Source organism: Rhinolophus sinicus, chromosome 17 (genome assembly GCF_057876585.1).
Source record: "Rhinolophus sinicus isolate RSI-liver-muscle chromosome 17, RSI-T2T, whole genome shotgun sequence".
Taxonomy (NCBI): Eukaryota; Metazoa; Chordata; class Mammalia; order Chiroptera; family Rhinolophidae; genus Rhinolophus; species Rhinolophus sinicus.
Window position 1 is genome coordinate 27,019,777 of NC_142517.1, and position 13,209 is coordinate 27,032,985.

Here is a 13,209-nt window from a genome sequence, read left to right on the forward strand (position 1 = left end):
GAGAACGTATTAGTTCCCTCTATTTCATCTTTTCCTCTGCTAACCCTTACAGCATCATATCTTATTAATTTTTATACCCTGCACTGGGGATGTAGCATTATGAAATGCAGTGTCCTAAGTAATATCATTCTAAAATAATAAACCTCATCAGGTTTTTTTCCAAGACCAACTTCTTTGATTTCCTGTCCATCAACAGCTCTCAAAACAAGAGGCTTGACTTCTGATGCTATCACAGACTTAACTGCTTCTAATGGAGGCAGGAGTTGTGCAAAATCAAAATGATCTCTTTGATTGATAACGTGAAGACGTCTCTTTTAGAACAACTTGTGAAAGCAAAGTTGAAGCTGTCATTTGGCATTATGGTTTGACATTCGTTTGCAGCTACATTTTAAACTATGATTAAAGGAATCTCAGTTTTGGCATCTGTATGAGAAATTAGATTCTCATTTTCTTTTTGGTTTAAGAATTTTAAAGTGATAGTTTTAAAAATAAACACTCTTAATTGTGAGTAGATCCTAATTTGCCTATGTGCCAACTCCCAAAACATTATTAGGAAAAAAAAAAAAAAACATCTGGTGAAATTGCAGCGTAAAATATTACAGATTACCGTCCCTTTCTCTAAAATGTGAAAAGCAAAAGCAGCGTAACATACAGCAAAGAGCCCCTAGGCTGTATAAGCTGGAGCAGCTTTTCCTCTGGTGAATAACATCACCTCAGATAGTCGTTTACCAGTCCGCATCTTTGTTTCTTCTAAAAATTAGAGGATTGCATTAATGTATTTCCAAAGACTGGCAAGAAAAAAACTACTGTATCCGTAGAGACTAAAACAGTGCCTGACACATAGCAGGTACTCAATAAATATTTCTTGGATGGATGGATGGGAATGAATTTAATCCCAATCAAATCGTGATGACAGGACTTAAAACTCCCAATGTTTCTCTCCGGCCCAGAGAGTTTCTGATTTGCCAAAAATCAGAGCTGGGCATATAATTCAAACTTTTGGATTGTAGTGATAATCTTCTTTATTGGATTCTTAGTAAAATCCAAATTTCAGACCCAACTCTGTTTTGTTTCCTATAGTTCTAAAGCAGCAATATCTCTAGAACTGGTTCTGAACAGGAAATTGGATATCTGTGTGATACAAAAATAGCTGCACATTTCCAGGTTTTCACATCTAATGTGGAAAGTATGGAATATGCTTTTAACAGTTATGTTTTATTTCTGGTAAGAAATAAATTCCTCTAGATTTCTAGCAGAAAGTCTCACTAGAGTCAAAGTTGATCCTTTATGGTTCCTTCCAACACAAGATTGCTGTTTCTTTATCTATGTCTTAAGATGGTTTTGTGTTCCTGAGCAATGTGCAAGCTCTTCCACTGGTGTACTATGTACGTGTAGCTTTTATTTGGGGAATCAGAATTACCTTTTAACACACACGGTCATCTCTGTATGCATTACTTAATGCGCATTCCATGTTCATCGAGGTCAGTAAGTGTTTGTAAAATCATGTATAATTATTCTTTCTGCCTTGTCCCATGAAAGAATCACACTGGAGTTCTTTGAGTCAGGAACAGAGGTTCAGCATGAATCAACGACGTGTGTAAGCCCTTCTTATTTCCGTAGCCGTAACTATCAAGCAAACTTAACCATCACAGATACAAGTTCATAATTTTTATCACAGTTCACTCAAAACACCTTATACTTTGTACAAATATCATAAGGGACTTCATAATTCTTTGAAAATTCAGTGAATAATGATCACTTCATTAACCTTGTTTAAACCTTGGCCTACTATACTTTAGCTTCCATAATCTACTAGACTTCCCCAGTTTTGTTCTAAAAAGATATGTATAACAGTGGTGTTTTGTGCTGGGTCCATCAGAGGAATGTATGTGGAATGGATTCTACTTTTGGTGGTATCAAAATTATAACTATTTCCAGGGAGATTGAAATTCGAGCATCTCAAATATTCAGTACCATCCATTTTATAGGAAAGGTCATTTATAACGTACTCACAGGCACCCATCTGGAAATGCTCATCAGAATTTTCTAATCAGTAAGAACTCTTTTCAAATAAGAAATGTAGCTTAAGAAAGAAAGTGGATGCCAGAGCTCTGCTGTCCGGACACTTCTAACAAGCACATGGCCAGCCACATCCATTCTATGATAGTGGCATTTTGAAAACCAGGTGAAGTGCTACTTTATTTCCATTGAGCAGTGCTCCGTATTTGATCAAGTTTACTGTCATCAGATTCTAATCTTATACATGAAGTTTTGTAATATCACTTGAAGGCAGACCGTTGTATTAGTTTCCTATTGCTGCTGTTACAAATTGCCACAAACTTAGTGGCTTAAAACAACACACATTTTTTATCTTACTGTTCTGGAGTTTGAAAGTCCAAATTAGAGTTAAGGGACTAAAATCAAAGCAACAGTAGAGCTGGTTCTTTCTGGAGGCTCAGAGGAGAACCCATTCCTTTCCTCTTCCAGTTTTCAGAGGCTGCTGGCATTCCTTGGATCCTGGCTCCATAAATCTGATCTCTGCTTCTGTTGTCACATCATCGCCTGACCCCACATTAACCTTCTTTCCTCTCTCACATATAAAGACCTTGGTAATTACATTTAGGGTACATCCAGGTAATCCAGGATAATCGCCTCATCCCCAAATCCTTAATTGAATCACACCTGCAAAGTCTCTTTTGCCACATAGTGTGACATATGTACAGACTGTGGGGATTAGGGCATGGAAAGCTTCGAAAGCAATTGTTCAGCCTACTGCAACTGTGATAATAAGTTAAAAATGGCTGTTACAACCCTATAGCAACCACTAAAATAAAATTAAAGAGGTACAGCTAGTAAGCCAACAAACCAGATAAAATTAAATCCTAAGACATATACAAAATCCAAAAGAAGGCAGAGAGAGCAGAAAAAGGAAATAATACCTGAGACAAATAGGAAACAAATAGCAAAAGGATAGAAGCCTAATCATATCAACAATTCAATTAAATGTAAATTGTCTAAACATTCCAATTAAAAGAGATTATCAGGTTATATAAATAAGTAAGATTCAGCTATACACTGTCTAAAGGAAATGTCATAAAAATGTAAAGACAATTAGCTTAAAAGTGAATGAATGGAAAAATATATACCATGATGACACTAATCAAAAGAAAGCTGGAATATGTCTGTTAATATCAGACAAAGTAGATTTTTAGAACAAAGAATATTACCAGAGATAAGGAAATTTTTTTTCAAACTGATAAATGGATCAATTCATCCAGAGAACACAACAATCCTAAATGTTTGTGCATCTAATAACATAGGTTAAAAATACATGAAGCAAAAACTGATAGAACTATAAGAAGTAGAAAAAATTCACAATTATTGTTAGAGGTTGAGCCTTCTCTCAATAATAGAAAAATCAGTCAAGCTACAGAAGACTTGAACTTTCAATCAACCTAATTGTAAGCAGTACAACTTCTTTGGAAAACAGTTTGGAAGTTTCTGGATAAATTAAACATACACTTAACCTTGTTACTCAGCCATTTCATTCCTTGGAATTTACCCAAGAGAAATGAAGGGGAATATCCATACAAAACCCTGTACACAGAGCTGGATAGCAGAGTCATCTGTAATAGCCCCAACCTGTGAAACAACCTAAATGTTCATCGACAGGTTAGCAGATAAACAAATTGTGGTACATCCATACAATGCAATACTACTGAGCAATAAAATCAATGCACTATGGTACAGCATGAAGGAATCTCAAAGGAGTTATGCTGAGTGAAAGATGCCAGACAGAATAAAAGAATATACTATATGTGATACAGAGAATTTTATATAGAATTCTGAAAATGCAAGCTAACCTATAGTGACAAAAAGTAAACCCTGGATTACCTGGGGTGAGAGGTGAGGGGTTAGAAAAGGGCATGGGGAAACTGGGAAGGATGATGGATATATTTGTCATATCGATTGCAGTGATGGTTTCACAGGTTTATACATGTGTCAAAATTCATCCCAGTATATACTTTAAACTTGCAGTTTATCGTCAATTATATCTCAAGAAATTTTTTTTTTAATCCTCTTGAAACCATACCCCACACACGCTGAATTTTCTGTGGATAAGAAAGAAGTTGAGAATGCTGTTTCCCGACAGGGCAAAATCTCTAATGCTCTCTTCTAATGTGGCCAAGACAGACAATGGAAAAGAAAGTGCACATCAGAGAAGAAATCCAGGAGCTATGGAGAAAACTGGACTGAGAAATCACTCCCCTGTGAAAGAACCATAGTCTAAGCAAAGAATGTCCCCCAGCACCAGGGCAGGAATCCTCATGGTGGTTGCCAGTGGGATTTCAGAGTTGCAATGGATTCCACCTGGTGCCAGGTGTACTGTGCCCCTTCCAGTGAGAGGACTGTACTGCCCACACCTGACTGACATCAGACTTGGCTGTTTGACTTTGTTCTTGCCACTGAAATGTGAGAGAAGAGATATGCACCAATTCTGAGCAGAAGCTTTAATAGATCCCATGTTTGGCCAATGTTTCTTTTTGTGACACACACAAATCGGTATTCCCGGGTCAGAGCTGCTCCTTCAGCCGCATCCTGGAACAAAACATGTAGAGCAGAGCAGCAGATGACCTGTAACAAACAAAAAAATAGACTTTGATATTGTAACCTCTTGGATTACAGACATATTAAGTTTGAGATGTCTCTGAAATTTAAAAGTAGAGCAGTCAGGTGGAGTGTTGGATACATGAGTCAGATATTTAGAGAACAGATATGAGCTAGAGATAAAATTTTGAAGCCATCAGCACCCGTATTGCTTTTTAACCATAAGAATAGATAAGATCAACAGAGAAAGAGGAAAAAAAGAGGTCCAGAACAAAGTGCTGAAGATGAGTCTACAAAGAAGATAGGCGTGGCCGTATCTTTGGACGAAAGCCACAAAGGAGGTTTTTAATGTAATCCCACTTTTGCTGTCCTCTTCCACGGTTCCTTTCGCTTCACTTCCTTTCCTCCAGCCTAAAGACTGGGGAGCAAGCCTCAGGACCCGCTAGGTCTACCTCAATTTTGAAAGACAAATCTTCCTTTTACATTGCTGGATTTTGAGCACCATTTGGACAGGGACCCTGCCTTGCTAATTCACCGCCCATTCCCTCACCTTGGTCTTTCCCTTAATTCTCTTTCCTCCACATACCCATTCTACTTGATGCTCAGGCTTTATCATTGGTTGTTTTTATAAATGCTGAGCCTATACACAGGAGGTTTCTACAGGTGTAAAGTATAAAGAAGTACAATACAATGAACATCCATGTGTCACTCACCCAGTTTAGGAAAAGAACCCTAACGTTCTCTTGAAGGCCCTTGTATTACTTATACTTCTCCTCAATTCTATCACTTTGCATCTTCCCTCAGAGAAAACCACCAACCCGCATTTATTTTATGGTTCTCAGCAAAGTGGGAATAAAGAGCATCTACAAAAACCACAGTAAAACCTGGGTTTTTTTTGGGGGGGCTTCACTTGATAATTTTACCAAGTATATTTGTATTTCTAAAAATTGTTTGATTTTGCTTATATTTTATCTTCATAGAAATAAAATTATGCTATATGTATTACTCAGTAATTTTTTTCTTTGTGCTCAAGATTATGTTCCTGGGATTTGTCCATAATAGGGCATGTGGCTGCGAATCATTCATTTCTTCATCGATATTGCATTCTAAAGTATACCACAATTTACTCAGCCTCTCTGCGATAGCTGTATTCCATAAGTTTTGATATGTAGCAACTTCATTGTTGTTCACATCTAAGTTTTTTTTTTGATATCAATTATGATTTTTTATTCAACCAGGCGTTCAGAGATCCATGTTTAAATTTCCAAATACATAAAAATATGATGTCTTTTGTTACTAACATTCCTTTGTTTTCAGAGAATGCGGATAATAATGGTGCTGCTGTTTAGTAGACGTATAATGTGAGTCACAAGTGTAACTTAGAATTTTTTAATTGCCACATTAAGAGTAAAGATAAACAGGCAAAATCTATCTTAATAATATATTTTACTTAATCCAATATAATCCAAATTATCATTTAAATACATAATCATCTTTGAAACTCATCACAGACATTTTAGGTATTTTCTGTACTAAGTTTTCAAATCTGGTGTGTGGTTTGCATTTACAGCACCTTCTAATTTGGACTAGTTATACTTTAAATGCTCAGTAGCTACATGTGGCCAGTGGCTACCATACTGGACTATATAAGCGTATAGTACAACTATTTTAAATCTGCTGAAATTTACTTTCTGACTTGTATGTGGTCGATGCCACGTGAGCTGGAATATAATTATGTATTTTTCCACTGATTGGGTGCAGAGTTCTATATATGTACTTCAGTTTCATTATTTGCATTGTTTAAATCCTCTATATTTTTACTGAATTATTTGTCTACTTGACTCTTGATACATTACAGGAGAGCCGTTCACATAACAGCCTGGACTTGTGTGGTGTACATTTCCATGGACTTATATGGTGATCCCAGATTGGCTTCCTATAACTGGGGGAGCTGTGTTGAATTCAACCACTGTGGTGTGGATTGGACAATTTCTCTTTACAGTTCTATAAAATTTTTATTTGTATAGTTTGAGACTATTTTAATAAGTGTGTATAAGTTTAGAATATGCATGGTGAATTAACCTATTTCATCATCAACCCAGAATAATGACTTTTGTCTTAAAATCTGTTTTGTCTGTCATTAACATAATTGCATACTTTTTTATTTTTTCACTATTTCTGTTATATCTTTTCCAAAAAAAGAAAGAAAGAAATCTTCCATGTCCTTATATTTTAGTAAAGTCTCTCATAAAGAGCATATAGCTAAGGTTTGTTTGTTGTTATCAAGCCTGTTTCTCTTTTAACTCATAATTTTAGTTTATCATTATTGTAATTGTTACTTTAAGCTTTGTATTCCTTCCCTATTTTCTCCTTTTGGGCCACTTGGTGGTTGGGGTGGGAGGAGTATTGTTGGAGTTCATTTATTTTCTTAGTGCATTTTCCCTCTGATAGTATATTCTATTTAGATTCTTTTAGTGGTTACTCTTGAAATTTTAGTGCATACTTAGTGAAATCTAAATTAATATTTCAGACTCCTCTTGAATAATGCAAGGACCAAAGAACACTTGAGCTCTGATAGTTGCCACTCTCACGTAACATTTTACATTTTTTGTCTAGTGTTCTAGTTCCATCCTTTGGTTAGCCCCATTAATTGCATATAGTCAAAACTATTATTTCATACAGATGATATTTGCTTTCAATTACCTACGTGCAGGGCTGGCTGCCTAATTTTCAGGGCCCAGCGCAAAATGAAAATGTAGGGCCTCTTGTTCAAAAAGCCGGAGAGAAGTTTTTCCTTTCTTTCACAGTCTCTCTCAACCCTTCATGGCGATTTTGTGCCTGTTTGCTATGAAATGCTGTGCTCCCTTGGGCAGGGGGAAATCACGGCGTGGGTGCAGGCTCTCACAGGCACCCGGGGCCCCATGATTCACTCAGCACAGGGAATGCACATGCCCAACCTCCACACCTCCCAGGCGTGTACTCTGCCGGAGCCCCCACCCCAAGCAGATACTAAGCAATGGCCAGGGAGCAGGGGCTTGAGAACCATCCTGGGAAGCCTATGCCTGAGCCCCTGGTACATGCTCATTGTCCCATCAGACCTCACTTACAAAACACAAGTTCAAAGATGAAATAATTAAGAATGTCTCGATAGAGACCACAGAGCATTAAACCTGAAGTGCAGGGCCTCCTCCTGAGAACGGGCCCTGTGTGGTGATCCTGATCACGTGCCCAAGAAGCCTTCCAGGCCGGTGTGTTTGCCAGTTGCTTTCCTCACCATTTCGTCTGGCATGTCTGACCTTCCTTCTGAATGTATTCCTTCCTGAAAAGCATAATCTTTGAAGGTCCTGGAGTAAAGGTCCTTTAGCTGGTGGTAAGCACTCAGATTTTATTTATCTGAGAATGTTTTAGTTAGCCTCCTTCTTAAAGATAGTTTGCTGGGTACCCAACCTATTTTCTCATAGGCCTTTGAACATATCATTTTGCTGTCTTTGCCTCCTTTAGTTTCTTTCTTTTGGTAAATAAGCATTCAGTTTGTTTGGGTCCCTTTGAAGATATTTTGTTTGTTTGGTTGGTTGGTTTTTCTTTTCAGCTTCTTTTAAGATCCCTTTAACTTTTATGTTCTTCGTTTTCACTACCAGGTGCTCAGATGTGAGATTATTTTTATTTATTTTACTTGGAATCCATTGGGCTTCTAGATTTGTGGGTTGTTGTTTTTCATCCATCTGGAATATTCTCCTCAGATATTGTTTCCTCCCTTTCTCCTTTGCTTCTGAAATGTTGAATAGATAGATATAAGATCTTTTCACTCAGTTCTCCATATATCCACTTCTCTTTTATAGTTTCTATATTTTTTTTGACTCCTTGTACTGCACTCTGTATAATTTCTTTGAATATCCCTTTCAGTTTATTACTTCATTTTTCAGCTGTGAATAATCTACAGGGCCATCCACTGAGTTTTCAATTTCAGTTACAATTTTTGTCATTTCTACAACTTCATTTTGGTTCTTTTTTAAATTTAATTAGTCATTTACATCAATCTTCTATTTTTTTTTTTTTTTTTTACCATATTGAACATCCTTATTTTATATTCAATATCTGAAAATTCAATACTTTAGGATTTGTGAGTTCAATTATGCTGTCATTTGTGTCTGCTCATTCTTCCTCTGACTGGCTTTTAAAAAATACTTCTGTGATTTTTAAAACTATGATCTCATAGGTCTTGAATCATTATCTGTAGGAATTCTTTCAGTCCCACGTTGAAGATAGGTTTCTCCCAAAAATATTGGTGCTTTTCCTAGCAGGCATTGGAGGCAAGGTTAACCTAGCACTACTTTAAGATACCTTCTCAGGATGAAGCTTTTGGGACCACTCAGGTAATATGAATTCAGGATACAAACCTGCATTAAGGTTGGTTTGTGTTTACAAATTCTTATGGGAGATTTGTATTTTCCTCTCTACCTAGCATCAAAATTCAAAGCCAAGTTTTCTTTTTGTTCCTTGAGAGGAGATATTATTTGTATTTTACACATACTGAGTGTGAATGTCACACAGATGCTGCATAAGTAGCTCTTTGAGATGCAGCTTCATGCAGGTGAGTTTCCTCTTAGACTCTTCCTTTGTCTGTTGATTCCTGTGCCCTTCACAGCTGCCACGTTTAAAGCTCAAGTTCATCAAATTTGGAAAGTACCTTCAAGGTGAGGGTTGGCTTCCATGTTCTTTTTTGTGGGGGCTCTTTACATTTCATTATTTTTAACCTTTAGTTTGGAATAATTTTATATTTACAGAAAAGACAAAGACAGTACAGAGAGGTTATGTTTCTTTTTAGCCCATCTTTCATGACCATGGCATAACCAGTTTTCTGTAAAAACTAAGGAATTAACATTAGTATAATACACTTAATTAACCTACAGACTTCATTTAGATTTCACTAGTTTTCCACTGCTATCCTTTTTTTGTTCTTTCACCTGAGTTTTGTTCTCCATATCTTTCCCACTTTTTGTCCAGCTTATTGATGAATTTTAAGATTTTCTTATAAGTAAAAAAGAATAATTTAGTTATTTTTCAGCGGGAAAGTTGTCAAAGTACCTCATCTGACACACTTCTGGAAAGAGAAGTCTGGAGAATTTTTTTTGTTTTTTTTTCAATTAATTTCCCTGAAAGGATATTCATAATCTTGGTTGTCAAGTCAAATGTGTCTTCATACATTTGTGTCCTTAAAAATGTCCAGACTAGAAATGTGGACATTTTCATTATGGTATAAAAATATTATTACATTTAATAATATTATGAGATTGAGACTAGAAGAGAGATAATGAGATGGACTGAGAGCCTATTACAACACTCTAGGTGAGACAGAACATTAAGAACATTAATGCGGTTTTTGGTAGTGAGAAAGGAAGGGAGGAAATACCCTGTTTCCCAAAAATAAGTCCTAGCCGGACAATCAGCTGTGATGTGTCTTTTGGAGCAAAAATTAATACAAGACCCAGTCTTGTTTTTCTATAGTACAAGACCGGGTCTTATATAATATAATATAATATAATATAATATAATATAATATAATATAATATTATACAATATAATATATTATAATATAGTATAATACTGGGTCTTAAATTAATTTTTGCTCCAAAAGATGCATTAGAGCTGATTGTCAGACTAGGTCTTATTTTCGGGGAAACAGGGTAGTTTGACCCACACCAAGGAAACAGAATACATAGAACTTTTTATTACATGGATGTGGTAGGATAAAGAGAAGGAAGAGTCAGAGATGACTCAGGGATTTCAAGCCAAAGATTTTGACTGTTAAAGATTTTCAGAAGTCAAAGGGAAAGGCAAGATTGTTGGAGATGCTGGTGGGTTTGTTTTTTGATGTGTGGAATCTTTGGTGTTGATGGATCACTAGGGTGGAGATGTCTAACAGCAGTTGTAAATGAGAGTTCCAAGTCTGAGAGAAAGGGTCGGAGCTGAAAGGAAGAGGCAGATGATAGGAAACAGATATTAGAAAGAGGAATAAGCAATGGAGTAGAATCACCTACAAAGAAAATAAGAGTCATGGTTTCATAGAAGGGGGAAGGAACCCTGACTGACAAGCATGCTTTTAGCCTCTACTTGTGATAGTCAAAGGCTTAATTTTGGTGCCCCTATGGAAGGTTCTCATGAATCTCCCACATTTACCTCCCCCAGAGGATCACAGACTAAGCTTTAAGATCCATTTATGTGGATTAAAATATTAAAATATTCTTTGTATTTTTAATTTTCTAATATGTTTTGTACTGTACCACGTCTCAGACATTACCCTCTACTTAGTTGGGTTTGTTCTTGTCCATATTTGAGATAAGTAAAAGAAAAGGAAATCTAGCAGGAACCACAAACATTGTGATTTTATGGCATATCTCAACATATTTTCCTTTGTTTAAGGAACAAAATATTGTCTAGTGTTAGAATTTAGTCATAAACTTTGGAACTACAATGTATAACATTTTATTATATTTGTGACTCCACATATGTTGTTACTATTTCATGCAAAAATATTACTAATTATGCAAAAATTAAGCCTGTGAAAATATTTGCAGTATTTGTAAACTGCTGTTAACAGTTAAAATGGTACCTAGAAGAGGTATATATATTGCTCAAGAGAATAAACAGACTAAGTTTGAGATTGTATTCTTTGAGCCAGGTGTGCAATTTAGGAAGAGTGTTAGGGGCGAGTCTTGACTCATTTGTCGGGTTTATTGTTTTCAGGGAATTGATGCTGATTTCACATCAGAAAAACGTCGAGCAGCTGCAGGAAACCTTTAGACAGAAGCTGCTGGATGATGATAACTGGCGGGAGAAGGTAATGATAATGTGGCTTTCATCAGCATGTGTCTTATTTGCTGTTCAAAAATTCTGTTCATTGGCCAGAAGACTGTTCCAAATAGATGTCTTTGTGTCTATGCACACGTTTGATTCTTTCTGGAATTTCCTAGACCAAACATGTTTATAATGTGTGTCTTTTCCAAAATATTAGACAACATAATGAAAATAAAAAGGTAAGACCAGAATTTGAAATCTTCTAAGATTAAGATATCCCTCAGTTCTCACGTAAAAGCAAAATTTTTATTTTTAAATATTTACCTTTTTGCCTCATAAAATGACAGAAACTGCATTTGACCACATCCTTAAAAGCAAGGTTCTATTAATTCGTTCTTATAATTGCTCTGCTTATATAAGATAATATAAGAGAATGGAAAACAAAATTATTCCATTATGAACTTTGACAGTGTAAAATGATTACTCATTTTATTTAGCTCACTATTTACAAAGAAAATGTTTGCTCTTAGAGTATGAAAAAAATTGTATTGATTTTTGTCTCTGGACTTTTCTATATTTTTCAAAGCTTCAACAGTGAATATGCGCTGCCTTTAAAGAATACGAGTGTGTAGTATTTAAGAATTGTTAGTCCCTACCTTCTCAGGCCATGCACAGCTCTAGTGATTGAGGCACAGCCATCATCTATCTCCCTGTCATGAACTTCCGATACTCCTTGATTGATCCCTGGGCCTTATCCTGCCCAATGCACTAAAGCCTTCCCAACTCTTTCTCTTCCCCAGCTCGTACCTATCCCTAGCACTAACCTTCTGCTTTGCTTTTCTGATTATCTTAAATTTGCATCTAGAACTAGAGCTGGCTGTGAAAATCCAGATTGCTTGGTTATTATCAGACTCTTTTCCTTGGTAATGAGACCCTATAACTTTTAACCTCAAGCAACAAGCAGCGGCTACTTTCAAACCAACATCTCCACTTGGAATCCCCTACTGTACCACCCACCAGATTGAAACCCTTAGGTATTGTTGCTGGCTCGGGTCAGTTCTAAGTTTGTCACTTTCGTTTCCAGTCTTCACACAGTTGGCCATACTCAGCCAGTACTGGCCCTCCACCAACCAGTCCGCTCCCCTTGTCCCTCGGGGACAGCACATTCAGGCTGTAACAAAAATGATCGCTAGGACAATAGTTTCATAGGGGCAACAATTATAAAATTTCAGAATGTATATTAAAGTTGCTAAAGTGCCTTATTCTTACTTTGTTTTACTTTGTAGCATGGGCTTTTCCTTCTTCTCTAAAACCCACACTTCTTTAATTCTTTCTAATTTTTATTAGCATGAGTACTCAGTTGGCTAGTCTATTCTTTACTTCCCCTATCTTTACCAAGCCGTGTTTAAAAATACAAAAAGATGATCAACCTAACTAGCAATCCAAAAAATGCAAATTAAAACAATGAGAGATTATTTTTCACTCATCCAATGGATAGAGTGGATTTTGTACTGTGAGAAAGGTCTAGTGAGCTAGTCTTTCATATTTACCATTTAAGGGACTAGAAATTACAGCAAAGTTTCGGAGAGCCATTTGGCACTTGTATAAAGAGATATTGTAAACGTCCCATGTTTTATTCAGAAATTTCTCTAATGAAATCAGTAGGGATAGAGATTCATTAGTCTTTCCCTTCCCTCAAAAGCCTTGGCTCCTCTTAAACTGAGAGAGGGAACTTTCCTGCCTTTGCTTAAAAAAATATTAATATATGCACCCCTATGTTCACTGAAGCACTATTTACAATAGCCA

The 13,209-nt window shown here is 36.3% G+C and overlaps 1 protein-coding gene across 1 annotated transcript in view; it reads left to right on the forward strand.

The window, feature by feature from the left end:
* Positions 1-13,209, forward strand: part of LEKR1 (leucine, glutamate and lysine rich 1) — a 158,411-nt gene that overhangs the window by 106,390 nt on the left and 38,812 nt on the right. The window contains exon 10 of the mRNA XM_088794630.1: positions 11,353-11,446. Within this exon, the coding sequence (XP_088650756.1) occupies positions 11,353-11,446 (94 nt within the window). The remainder of the gene's footprint in view (positions 1-11,352; positions 11,447-13,209) is intronic.